Source organism: Cherax quadricarinatus, chromosome 13, assembly GCF_038502225.1.
Source record: "Cherax quadricarinatus isolate ZL_2023a chromosome 13, ASM3850222v1, whole genome shotgun sequence".
Classification (NCBI taxonomy): Eukaryota; Metazoa; Arthropoda; class Malacostraca; order Decapoda; family Parastacidae; genus Cherax; species Cherax quadricarinatus.
Window position 1 is genome coordinate 8,451,355 of NC_091304.1, and position 12,767 is coordinate 8,464,121.

The 12,767-nt window shown below is 41.0% G+C and overlaps 1 protein-coding gene across 6 annotated transcripts in view; it reads right to left on the bottom strand.

Moving 5' to 3' along the window:
- The window catches only part of LOC128688623 (maltase-glucoamylase), a 157,563-nt gene that overhangs the window by 119,636 nt on the left and 25,160 nt on the right, over positions 1 to 12,767 (bottom strand). For all 6 annotated transcript variants that reach the window (XM_070084448.1, XM_053776534.2, XM_053776532.2 and 3 more), the window contains 11 exons: positions 11,141 to 11,293; positions 9,982 to 10,098; positions 8,531 to 8,647; positions 8,238 to 8,392; positions 7,234 to 7,344; positions 6,360 to 6,493; positions 5,881 to 6,038; positions 5,423 to 5,562; positions 4,464 to 4,548; positions 3,914 to 3,970; positions 2,599 to 2,729 (listed from right to left, as the gene is read on the bottom strand). In XM_070084448.1, the coding sequence (XP_069940549.1) occupies positions 2,599 to 2,729; positions 3,914 to 3,970; positions 4,464 to 4,548; positions 5,423 to 5,562; positions 5,881 to 6,038; positions 6,360 to 6,493; positions 7,234 to 7,344; positions 8,238 to 8,392; positions 8,531 to 8,647; positions 9,982 to 10,098; positions 11,141 to 11,293 (1,358 nt within the window). The remainder of the gene's footprint in view (positions 1 to 2,598; positions 2,730 to 3,913; positions 3,971 to 4,463; positions 4,549 to 5,422; positions 5,563 to 5,880; positions 6,039 to 6,359; positions 6,494 to 7,233; positions 7,345 to 8,237; positions 8,393 to 8,530; positions 8,648 to 9,981; positions 10,099 to 11,140; positions 11,294 to 12,767) is intronic.

Consider the following 12,767-nt stretch of genomic DNA (forward strand, 5'->3'; position numbering starts at 1 on the left):
ACCTGGATGATGATTAACAAGCTTACTCTCAATATTGACAAAACCTACTACATTCAGTCTGAAAACAGAACTACAGATGTTCCTCTTAACATACTGATAAACGGATCACCTATCACGAAACTCACAGAGGGAAAATTCTTAGCAATCCACCTTCATAATAGACTCAAATTTCAAACACATGTACAACAAATTTCCAAGAAAATCTCCAAGACCGTAGGCATACTATCGAAGATATGGTACTATATTCCACAATCAGCTCTCCTGGCCTTATATCACTCACACATTTACCCCTATCTCACGTATGGAATCTGTTCATGGGGCTCAACAATAAATCATCTCAGACCACTAATTACCCAACAAAAGGCTGCAGTTAGAATGATAACAAATTGCCACTCCAGGAAGCATACTCCACCAATATGCAAAAGTCTAAACTTACTGTACAAAACATCCATACTTATTATTGTACCTACTACATACATAGAACAATAAACTCAGATATAAACCCTCCCCTCAAACATCTCCTTACCAGCCTCAATAGAACACATGACCAAAACACAAGACACAGATCACTCTTTGATGTTCCTCGTGTCCATCTCACACTATGTAAAAACTCAATGCATATAAAAGGCCCAAAAATCTGAAATTCATTACCTTTGAATACAAAATGAACACTGTTTATCAATTCAAGTCTCTTCTTAAAAAACACTTACTCAACTACAACTAAATAAATATTGAATAACTGTATTTCATAAAAGTGTAACCTGTGACCCTATCAAACTATGTATTTTTAATTACATTACCTGAAAGAATAATCCATTCTCTTGAATGCTCAGTAAATTATCTAATGACATTATGACCTGTTTCTGCACTACAAATAGTATATTGATATAGTATATTAATCATTTTATATTATACATTGTTATGTTACAAATCTGTACAACTATAAAGTCTCCTAATTGAAAGGTTCAAACTTCATTGTTTAAAATAGTCATTTGTACTTCATGTTGTATTTTGTTTACTATAATTTATACCACTGAATATATCATTGCTTAGTTAATCTTAAGTTAATTTTAAGCCTGTCCATAATGCTCTACGTACAAGGGGCTTTTGACACGTACATCCAACTACTATAATTCCTTGTACATCTATGTATCATGTCCAAATAAATAAAGATATCATTTAAATAAACAAGGCTTAATAATCCAATTATTATTATTATTACTATTATATGTAAAGTTCAAGTACTTGGATATATGGTTCACATTCTGTATTCTCGTTACAATGTTGTGGTCGAGATAACAATGATCCGGCGGGTTGAGTTGAAGATGGAGTGTCAGTGTGTTGACTGAAGTGCTCCCGGTGTCGCGTAGGCACAACACCTTCTAAGCTTCTTTAAATGTATGGAAAGAGATGTCTTATCCGATGGAAGCCAAAAAATTATTGCCCAATGTAAGTATCGTTTATTTATTAGGTATTATAGGTTCACGTGCAAAGAATTTTGCCCACGAGTGTCTATTGGTTTCTTTAAAAAAAAAGTTTACAGTTTTTTTTTTTTTGGGGGGGGGAGGGAGGTGTGTTAGTTATAAATTTAGAGCCCTTAGTTGTTCGTTGTCCGGCAACGCATAAACAATCTAAGAAGGAAGTAGGTAGATCATTGGTACCGGGTCCGGCCAACGAGTTACTGCCCGAAAGTAATTTCGGGTTCTGAGGTCGGGTGCTGGGGTATAGTGTGTCACAGCCACTTGGAATCCAGGAAAATGGGTCACTTTCAGATTTATTATAAGGTAAATAGTGGGTGGCAATCGTCTTACAGCAAAGAATGATGGAGGATGAACCAGAAAGAATGTCAGGAGTCACACACTTCCACTGCCACTCTTAGAACCACAGGAAACCTCCGGTAATACTCCAGTCATCAGAGACCTCTCCAGTGCTAATCCCATAGGGTCTTACAGCACTTGGGGAATGGGAGGCAAAATGGAATGATCTAAAGAAGGAGAGGACGTATCCAATTTCTTGGACAGAGAAGCAACCAGCATCGAGGCACCTTCCTTCAAGGCCGTTTCATCTTAAAATGATCTATTTTCCAACGGGTGGAGCACAAGAATGCCGCAGTAAAGGAGTACAGCACCACTACTAACGAATGTTAACTTATAACAGTGGTGACAGTGACCCATTTTTCCTTCTCTCTAGGAATTGGATTTTATGAAAAGGGCGAAGTTTCTACATTAACGAGATTAAATGAAGATAGGGAGGGTTAGTCATTTACATTCGATCTTAGGAAAGGGACAAGAAGTCCATTCCCCCAAAAGAAGAGACCCGTCGCTGCACCTAGATATGCCCTTCCTTGAAGAGGTTAATAAAAGAAAATTATAAATATCCTTAAGCTCTTCCACATTTTACTTCCCCTCCCAGTTAGATAAAAAATGTTTGAAAACTAGCCCTGCTGGAATGTTAAATGTGTAAACAACACCCTGATCATTGTGTAGGAAAACTTGAGTACCTGTTAGAGTACACTCCAGTAGGTGCTGGAATTATTTAGTTGCTGAGTAATAGTTAGCCATGTACCATGTACCTAATGATGTTAATTCACAAACTTACCTAGCCAGCATGGTGTTGGCGCGGGGTCGCTGTGTGAGAAGCACACCGCCTCCCCTCACGTACACGGGGATGTGTGTTGGAGGAGCCTGCACCACCAGCGTCCTTCCTTCTGTTTGGTTGACAGCCTCGCCCTAGGGTCATGATAGATCACGTCAGTGTGCTAGGCTCAAGGAATTTGTTCTCATTTCCGCATTGTTATTATAGTTATTTTATTTATTCATGGGGAAACGCTAAATCCAAGAGGCTCACACAACGCCAGGAGAATAAGAGGTAATCAGGTTAGGTTAAGTAATGGGACTTTGCAGTTCTGTGAAAATGGGCTAGCTAGACTCTCTTTCCAAAACGGTTCGCAATTCTGAGGTTTTGTTCACTCGAAAGAGTGAACAAAACAAAATCCCCTCCCCAACCTTCGAGGTAGGGAGGGGATTGGGTGTTCCTTGTTGCTAGTGAAGGTTTTTTAATTCAAGAACCTAGAGCTATCCTCCCTTCCATCCGATCAAACCTGATTTCTTTCCATTACTAAAATTCGGTAATGCATTCTCATGAGGACAATTCTTAGCATTTTCAGATACTATTTGACATATATCTTCATTAAGAAAATTTATTCACAAAGTCTGGGAGTTAAAATTTAAAATTATCCTGATTATGGATCTCAGTAATTATTGATGCAACCGGCATCTTAGATTAAGACCTCTCATAGGAAGATTTTGATCTATGAGTCTTGATCCATGACGTTGATATTCTTCACTGGCAAAGGTCATTATCATGAAACACTTTCCCGGGAAGGTTATCATTTCTCACAGCTATGTGCAAATCACATTTTTAATAACACAATCTGCCGTTCTTTTCTTGCATTCATTTTCTTACGAAGTTTCCAGCGTCAATATCTTAACGTTTCCTGCAAGTCTGCTAAGCACCGTGTTCTCTATGTTAGGTTAGGTACCTAACAACGCAGTCGTACAGCGCTCGACTCAACCAAAAGTAGCCGGGGTCGAACACTGGATGACGCGAAACATATGTGTAAGTCTACCACCTGTTGCCCCTGTTCACCACACAGTAAATAGGTACCCAAGAATCGCTTCCGAAGGCCCTTAAAAGTACCTCAGTGAAAACCTGACACACTGACTTTCTTGGGTTTTAAACCCAATGAAAAAAAATTTCTCTTTTTGAAGGAGGGGGAGACATGGGTCCGGGTTGGCTCCTTTGGTGGTCAATATTCAAGATTATCAATCAACTGAAAGCACCACGACTGAGTGTAGTTTAAGTCAATATTTCCAAACGTGTGTTTTAAGGTTCAGTTGAATATTGTACTTACCGTGTAGTAGTCATACCAAACACCTGCTGGAAAGTACACACTGCGCAGTGTTTGTCCCTGCAACACCAGATGTCAGCCAGAAGCAACAGTAGCAGCAGCAGCAGCAACAACAGCAGTAGCAGCAGCAGCAACAACAACAGCAGTAGCAGCAGCAGCAAAAAGTTAACTTGTACATTTATAGACAGATGTATATATAGATATTCTATTGATTAATTTGTTCATTTAAAATTTTCGTTTAAATCGTAATTACAAAACTTTAAACTATAAAGCATTTACAGTGGAGAATACTGCATAGTATAAAATTCCGGGTACACAAAGCAGTTAAGACTAATCATAAAACAAACATTAATAAAAAAAAATCTGCTTAAATTATTAATTTCTGCTGCAGTCCTATGATATTGTTTTTGTTGGATTTGGTCTATGTATGATTAAATGTAATACCTAAATAAATACGTAAAAAAAAGTGAAAACTTTGTAATATAGTATAGTTACTCCTAAAATTTGCATCGTTTTCTATGAAAAAAGTTTGCAAAAGAAAACTAGAACTTACTGCCTCAATGACCGGGGTGACCATAAGCCACGACCCCCATAAAAACTGGTCATCAATTGTCCACGTGTCTGAGATATTGGGGAACCTGGAGGGCAGGTCATAAAACAGTCAAGTTTTATACTTAAAATGTTTTAGTTGAAAAGCTGGAAATGTACGTAAATTAGACATTTTTTCCAAAGTAAACTGATATTTTTTTATATTTTTTGAGGGGAGAAATGCATAGATTATTCTGGAGTCTACAGGATTATTATTATTTGTAATGGGGAAAGAAAAACCTGTGAGTCATTCAGCAAGGGAGTCTACAGTAGAAGTGATTTATAGTCAGTATTATTAGTTCTCGCACTGCTGACTTTTTGGGGGGATATACTAAATAATTTACACATGTTACTATGTATGGTAATTTGTGAGGGTAAGACCTCGACCAAAAGTTCCAGCTGTGGGTCATCGTATTACTAAGACCCGCGTCAGGAAACATGGCAATTGGTGTAACTGCATTTTTGTGTACCTGTACCTAAAAAATTACTTACGATATGGTCTTTATTTGCTCAGTGTGGACCAGCAAGTCAGAGGAAGCCTCAGATATATGAAAAAAAAATTCAGTTAGTTAATCATCACACAAGTGAAACCCGAGTTAGGTAACACTTCTTGTTTCCTGAAGAATAAAATAAACAATTACGTTTTAAATTCGCACAGAAACTCCAACAGCCACATTATAATGCATTTTATAGCGCATTAAACCCGTGTGGGTCATTCACTACAAAGAGTGGTGGGAGGAAAGTACTTCCAGGTCTTCCTTCCAGGTTAATGGAAAGGCAATGAATGATGCAGAAATAACCTAGGACTTTTCTTTGTGGTTCTTCTTATTCCTACCTCTTTAGCACACAGGTAGAATTAATCATTAAAAAACTGGATACTAACATTAAAGAGACAAAATGGAACAAAGAAAAAATTTGGCTCACTCGAAGAAGAGCGCCCTGACGACGGTGAGGCCTTGAGTGTGGGCGAGGTAGTGCAGTGTGTAGAGGTAGGGCAGCAAGGTGTAGCGGACCTGGAGAGCTGCACGAGCTGAACTCGCTACACTCGGCCACAGTCCTGGGTCCTGCCAGAGGATCATCAGAGTTTTCAGAGTCATCAGGAAGTACTACATCGTCAGCGTTGAGGGAATTTATGACTGCCAGGAAGTTTAGGTCAGTGCAGAGACAAAATGAACTGTACTTGCATTTGGCCTCCGAAAACTCATATGGTATTTTATTTCATGAAATGCTAATCTAGAATGGGTCATTCAACACAAGGCGTAGTGAACCTCGAGCCTCTACTCACGTATCGCTGCCCGGTCTCTGGTGATCGGCAAATCCGAAAATTCTTGACCGTTTTCATTCACTCCCAGCAGTGAAGCACTACTTGCTGCTACACTTACCTGGTCAGAGGAGCTGAGGGTGTTGTGGTTGCGACTATAGGGATAGAAGGCGCCCAGCTGCGACCAGCGAGCACACAACTCCTCAGTAGTATCTTGGAAGAAACCGCAGATGTCAGCTCCCACGTGCGGCATCCCGAACATGTTGAATTCTATCATACCTGCAGGTTAGTTTAAAAAGATGATGCAAATTTTATATACTCATCATGAAGACGGTGGACAAGGAAATTTTCCGTCTCTACGAGAACGTAAATGCTGGATTTTGTTTCCTTTGAGTATGCACTTTTGTTCAATATCTTTACATTTCAAACTTTATTGTTAAAAAAAAGGTTAAATTGCTGTCTTAAGATAATTTATGTGCAACTACATTAACATCTTCCCTTTGTACCCATTCCCGTTTTCAGTATCACATTTTGAAAGCTAATAAAAAAAATTACATTTCAAAAAATCCACTAAACTGCCCAAAATAAGCAGGAACAGACCAATGATAGATTGACGTAGATGTGACCAGAGTGCTGTGTTGTCTCCTAGCCAGTGTCCCGCCCACCTACCACTGCTGGGGAACGTTGACCTGCTCACCACCACTCCTCTCTTCTGTGTCGCCGCCTGCACAGCCCTGTGGAAGAGGGCAGCAGTAAACATCCAGTCAGTGTTTGGGGTCAAGTCTACTATTCAAATATTTACTAAAGAAGTGTGTGTTAGTATTGGCTGTAGAATTTACTGGCAGATTATTCAGTGTTTGAAGGTTGCATATAACAGGATCTAGTTTATGATAATCTTCCAGACCTAAAATTGAGAGGCAGAGGATTAAGATAAATTCTGAGGTTATAAAAGTCTAGTCTAAAAAAAAAAAAAAGCTTTCACAGTGGCCAGTCTGAGCGATCATGAAAGATTTTGCGCGGTTACCTCCAGGTAACCTCCAGGTACAGAAAGGAGGCGAAATATTATACACGGATTAACGCTTCAGGTTTAAGCAGGAAAGCCTCTGGGAAATGTGCATCTGCACAGGACGATCACGTACGAATGCAATTTGTATAAATGAAGGCTCAAATGTGAGAATTATTAACAATTGTTAATAATTATGTCTATCAAAGCATTAAACTATGCATTTGTAGTCGTGTGGGTATAAAAAAATAACTATTTGCGAATACGTATGGATATACACAAGGGTAGTGAAACAAAATGAGGGAAAGTCGCCCTCTCTAAAGCTAGGCTTTGTTTTTAAGAGAAACCCGCCATTACGAGGTGGTCTGTCACCTGCCGTCTTCACTTTCCACCGATTCTTTTGTGGCTGCCCAACATGTGTAGTACTCTAGTCTGTGTGGGCATGGAGTTGCTGGAGATGGACTCACTTACTGGAGAGTAGGTCGTGTCTGAGACCACCCATAGAGGTTATGGACGTCGTAGTGGCGGAATTCTCTCTCCTCTCCCTGAAGACCCACCATGCACAGCGTCTTGTCAGACATCCTACGGAGACACCACTACTCAGTATCCATCCCATGTCTGGGATAATGCTCAATCCCTTCCATGGGAAAGTTCTAAATGCATGTTGATCATAAAGCGCCTGGGAAATTAGAGGCAAAATTTATCCCTGGAAGAGGACAGCTATAATTCATTGAATGAAAAGTCCTTCACAGACTCAAGGTCGACCCTTGAAAGGTCGGCACTTCACATTTTGGTGCAAATATCATTGATCAAAATTAACACGCATACATAACAATTACAAGTTCTTTCTAAAGTATACTACTAGTCTACTAAGATGCCATCCACAATAGTCTAGTAATATCCAGGTACCTATATACTTCTCTTAGAACTCTAAGAGCAGCTACCTTCACGTGCTGAGGTCGGAGAATTTTGAATGACTTTAGCTAGTCATGAAAAATAGTTGAAAGTTATTCACAGTGTATATATTGTCAATGGACAAAAATATACTAGTAGGGGACCAAATCTGATTGACTCTCTTTCCAAAGGCGCTGTAATAAGGGTTTAGTGCTCAAAGGATATAATATCACTAGGTGAACTGGGGCCGATGTAGACTTGCCCATACGTCTTGCCTTACCGTGAATCTGACACTTATGTAGCAATCCTCTGCTTTTGAAATGGAGTCTATAACCTAGCTGAGATAAGCCAGCGAGCGGCTTTGATGATTAACATCCGTGTTTGGAGACACTGGGTTGTTACTACACGAATAAACCATCAGCGAACACTCTACCATTAAACCATCAGCGAACATTCTACCATTAATTAAACTACAGGTCACCTATCATAATAAATGTTCTATAGCCATCATTCCGTACCTCTTCTTGCACTTCGGCAGCCTCTATCTTCTATCTGCCCTCCACGAAGTCCTTGTTTCTTACCTCTTACCCTGGCCCCAGGTGGAGGCGGCGGCAATGGGATAGGGAGGATCGTCCCAGGTGGAGTTCGGGCAGGAAAGGCTCCACGATTCCCGGTTCTCGGGCCAATTCCACGGCTTAGGTTCGTTAGTGCCGAAGTTGGCGGGTTCGTTCATGTCCTATGAGGGTGAGGGAATAGTTAAAGGGAAAAATTTGTATTGGACTGATTTCAGCACATCCCTTCCCTACACCACCCGCCAAAAACTCTCACACAGAATGCTTCCACCAGCACTTGGCACATTACAACCAATACTCACAATCCAGAGTCCATCAAATTCCAGTGTTTTATGTAACAAGACGATTTCCTCCTGCCACCATTCCTTCGTGGAGTTCCGGAAGAAGTCTGGAAACGCCGTCCTGTTGTCTGGCCACACCTGCTCGGGGGAGAGAAGGGTGACGTACACCACCACATCACAACATCAGGTCATGGATAATTTACTTTCATTTATTAGCTATGAGAAAACGCTCCTGTGAAATATGAGGCGGCCAGGTTTGATCCAACGAGGAGGGTAAATTTCAATTCCCTAGATCAAGAGCCTTACACTAGCAGCAAGACACCTTTCTCATCTTTCATGAAATAATTGGTTAAGTTCACATAGGTCTGAACACATTCGAACACTGTTCTTGCGTTTCTCGAGTGACTTGCAATCACTGCAGTTGCGATTTATGGCTGATTTGATAATCAAGCATAGAGACAATAAGGGAATATCTGTAATAAAGTTGGTAGAATTACCGACAATATGTAAAGTAAAAGGACACAAGTGCAACTAATGTGACATTTTATTGTGGCAACGTTTCGCTCTCCAGGAGCTTTGTCAAGCCATATCTCTACAGATATTTCAGACGTGCAGGTGACTGGTCATCAGTACACAGTTTTGTTAACTATATAATCGACAACTGGATTGATTTTAAGCGAGTTTCTATGGTCCACATATTTTATTTAAAGAGTAAAGACAAAATTTGGTTGTGGCGTTCAACCCAAGCCACGTACATGGTCGTGGCATTCATCACATGCCACGTACTTGGTTATGGCGTTCAACCCAAGCCACGTACATGGTCGTGGCATTCATCACATGCCACGTACTTGGTTATGGCATTCAACACAAGCCATGTACATGGTCGTGGCGTTCAACACAAGCCACGTACTTGGTTATGGCGTTCAATACACACCACGTACATGGACGTGGAGTTCAACACACCACGTACAAATAAGCTCAGTTAACGACAGGGTATATGCAGAGTGAGACAAAATTTCTTAGTGTATATGCTGTACATTTCCCTCATGGAATGTGCCTTGATGCCGGTGAGGGGCTCTTGATCCAAGGAACTGTGCTTAACCTCCCCTTACCTGGACCGTAACTAAATGTCCCCCCCCCATTTCCCAGGCGCTATACGACTCCTACAGGTTTAGCGTCCCCTCCCTCCGTGGTTGTTTCGTGTGCAAGGGGCTTGGACATACAGTAGGCATGTTTGAGCATGTTAGATAGGAGTGTGTGTACTCACCTAATTCACCTAATTGTGGTTGCAGGGGTCGAGACTCAGCTCCTGACCCCGCCTCTTCACCGAGTGCTACTAGGTCCTCTCTCTCCCCCTGCTCCATGAGTGTGTGTGCGTGATGATGAATCTGTGTCCTGACAGAGAGAGAGAGAGAGAGAGAGAGAGAGAGAGAGAGAGAGAGAGAGAGAGAGAGAGAGAGAGAGAGACTCACATATCCCAGCATGATGTCCCCGGCGTTGAAGTTCTCCTGAGGGATCACATCCTGGGGCCACTTGATGTAGACGTCGTTGAGGAGAGCGCGGGCGTGGATTGGGTACTCCGCTTTCATCTGCAACACAACCTTTGTTTAACCACAGACGAAGGACCTCGTAAATTCACTCATAATAAATATTATTTTACTAGAATTTTAAATTATATTGATCAAGCCTTTTACCTTTATCTGAATATGTCACACTCTACCACCCGGCAGTTTTGAGAAAACATTCAGATTCGATCCAGTGTAAGGAGAGGATAATGTCAGTTCCTTAGATTCCCTTACTAGCATCCAGGAGTCTGCGTATCGATATACATGAATACACTATAATGTAATCCTATACTGGCAACGTTCCGCTGTATCAAGTCACAGATTTACTTGGGAAGAGAGGATGTGTGTATGTATTTATATATGTAAGTTAGTGACGTGAAATCACATGGGTTCTTCTAATTCAACCTCTTTCACCTGGGTGTCGCAGGTGAAAGAGGTTGAATTAGAAGAACGTGCTTAGCTTGGGCCAGAAGGCTTGCTACAGCGTTCCCCTCTACTCTGACCAGTTTCTGTGTGAGTTAATAATCAACACGTTTCCTGGCAAGAGGTTGAGATGTGTTGTAGAAGCCGTTATTCTGGCTGAAGTTCTTTGATATGCTGATTAGTTATGATTCCAAAAATCAAGCTTTTCGATGTGTTATCTTTGACGATGAGTCGTGCGCCATTGTAACTGATCAAGTGGTTGTAAGAATTTCTGTGTGAAAAATTCCCACAACATTTGATTAATTACAATGACGCACGACTCATTGTCAAAGATACATCGACACCCAGGATCCTGGATTCATCACTAATCAACATATCAAACAACTTCACCCAGAATAACGACTTCTACAGCCTCTTGCCAACAAGCTTCTTGATGATTATCTCATACAGTGACAGGTCATGGAGACGGCGGACAACTGTCTCCAGTATTATTCTCTGCACTCGATTGAGAAAGTCGCTTGTTGGTGATACGTCTCCTTAGTAAAGATGCCCCAGGTGTAGCACACGTGTCTCATTGTTCCACATGTCTGTTTTGTAAGCCATTAATATATAATACTCTGTTCTTATGTTCATGTGAACTGACCTCAGCGTTGACAGCCGGGTCAAGGATGAGGATGAAGCGGAGACCCTGACCCTTGACCTCCCTGATGTACTCTGGAAGACCGGCGAAGTTGACTTCATTATATGTGAAGACCATCCGACGGTCCATGTAATCTATGTCAGCGTACTGGACATCCTGGAAGACAAGGTTCAGGAGGTTATGAAGATACGTATTATGATGGGGTAAAATAATTATTTTCAAAAGAGAGATAATTATGATCCATGGTTAAGAGCGGCACCTTGCCTTCACTTTCTGTTATATTCATGAAAAAAAGCGCTAAATCCCTAGGAGTTAAAGGATCTGAAGAGTGGAAGAGTCAGGTTTACTTAGTCAAATGGAAGATCTCGGTTTCTTGGATGAAAAACAGTTTCATCAGTAACACGAATGGAAGAAGTTGTACAGAAATATAGTGTGTGAAGCAGCTGGGTGACGCAGGTGAACTCAACGTTGGGAAATGTAAGCTGAGTATGATGATTATTTACGTGGAATTCTAAACCCGTTGGGGTTATTCTGCGCAAATACTTATAGAGGCTCGGTTTACGACCGGTTAGGTTAGTGCTAACTGCTGCTCCACGAAGGTAAACATCCTGAGGGATCTTCATTAGTCTTCAAGAGAGCTCTTGAAGGTACTTGTGTATTTCTCAGTGAGAAAAAATAGTATTAGCCAACCTGTATCTTGAGTCGCAATTAATAAACAATATATTCAGAAATCATGTGCCAAACCCGTACGTGTCATCCATTGCTACACACAGGGAAGGTCTTGCTGAAGGTGGAAGTAATGATTAGAGGAGTTGGAGTTAGTGAGGGTGCAAAATCGTAATCAAAGCTGGAGCAGCAAGTCAATTTCGTCAAAGTCAAAGAGTGAGTCTACGTTAATGATGAGGCTTCTGAGAGGTCAGCAAGTCCATTCTGGCGTTTTAGATGTCGGAAGTGAATGTTCCATGTTTCCTGATTAATATGATAGTTTATTAACAGGTTAACTGCTAAGATTACCAAGCAATCATCGCAGAAAGGTGCCTGGCGCCTCTGCATGTGGTAGTCGTGTGCGAATTTTAAGTGTTCAATCCACGGAGGTGCAAATGTGGTTCCTCTCGTCCGACAGTAATGGAAAGATTATGGCCAGAAGTCTCATTGTGGCTCGATGGAAAAAAAATTATTGTCCCCTGACTGGAACCAATGCTGTTCAGCGGTATCGAAATCTCAGAGAACACTTGAAAATAATCTGAAAAATGGACCTCTCTATGGAAAATTAGTAGACAGTAGATAACAGATCGAGCAGCTGAGTCCTGAGTGCTCGTTAACTTGAACATCTGTCTCCAGGTACCCAAGAGAAAACTACTATTTTATGCATGTTAAAAATTCAGTTTAATCATTGCTGCGTAGGAAGTATTATGAGATGTGGAGAGTCGTATCTCTGGAGTCTGGATACCTTATAACGAACTTCGAGAATCTGAAACGATTACGAATGCAGAGGTGGGCATGGTTGAAATGATTATGGAATATAACTGCTGTACAAAATTCTAGCCGACTATTAGATTACTCTATCTGGAAGGAAGCCTGTATACCCTACTCTATAAGAGGATTTGGAACCATCTATATGCACTACAAG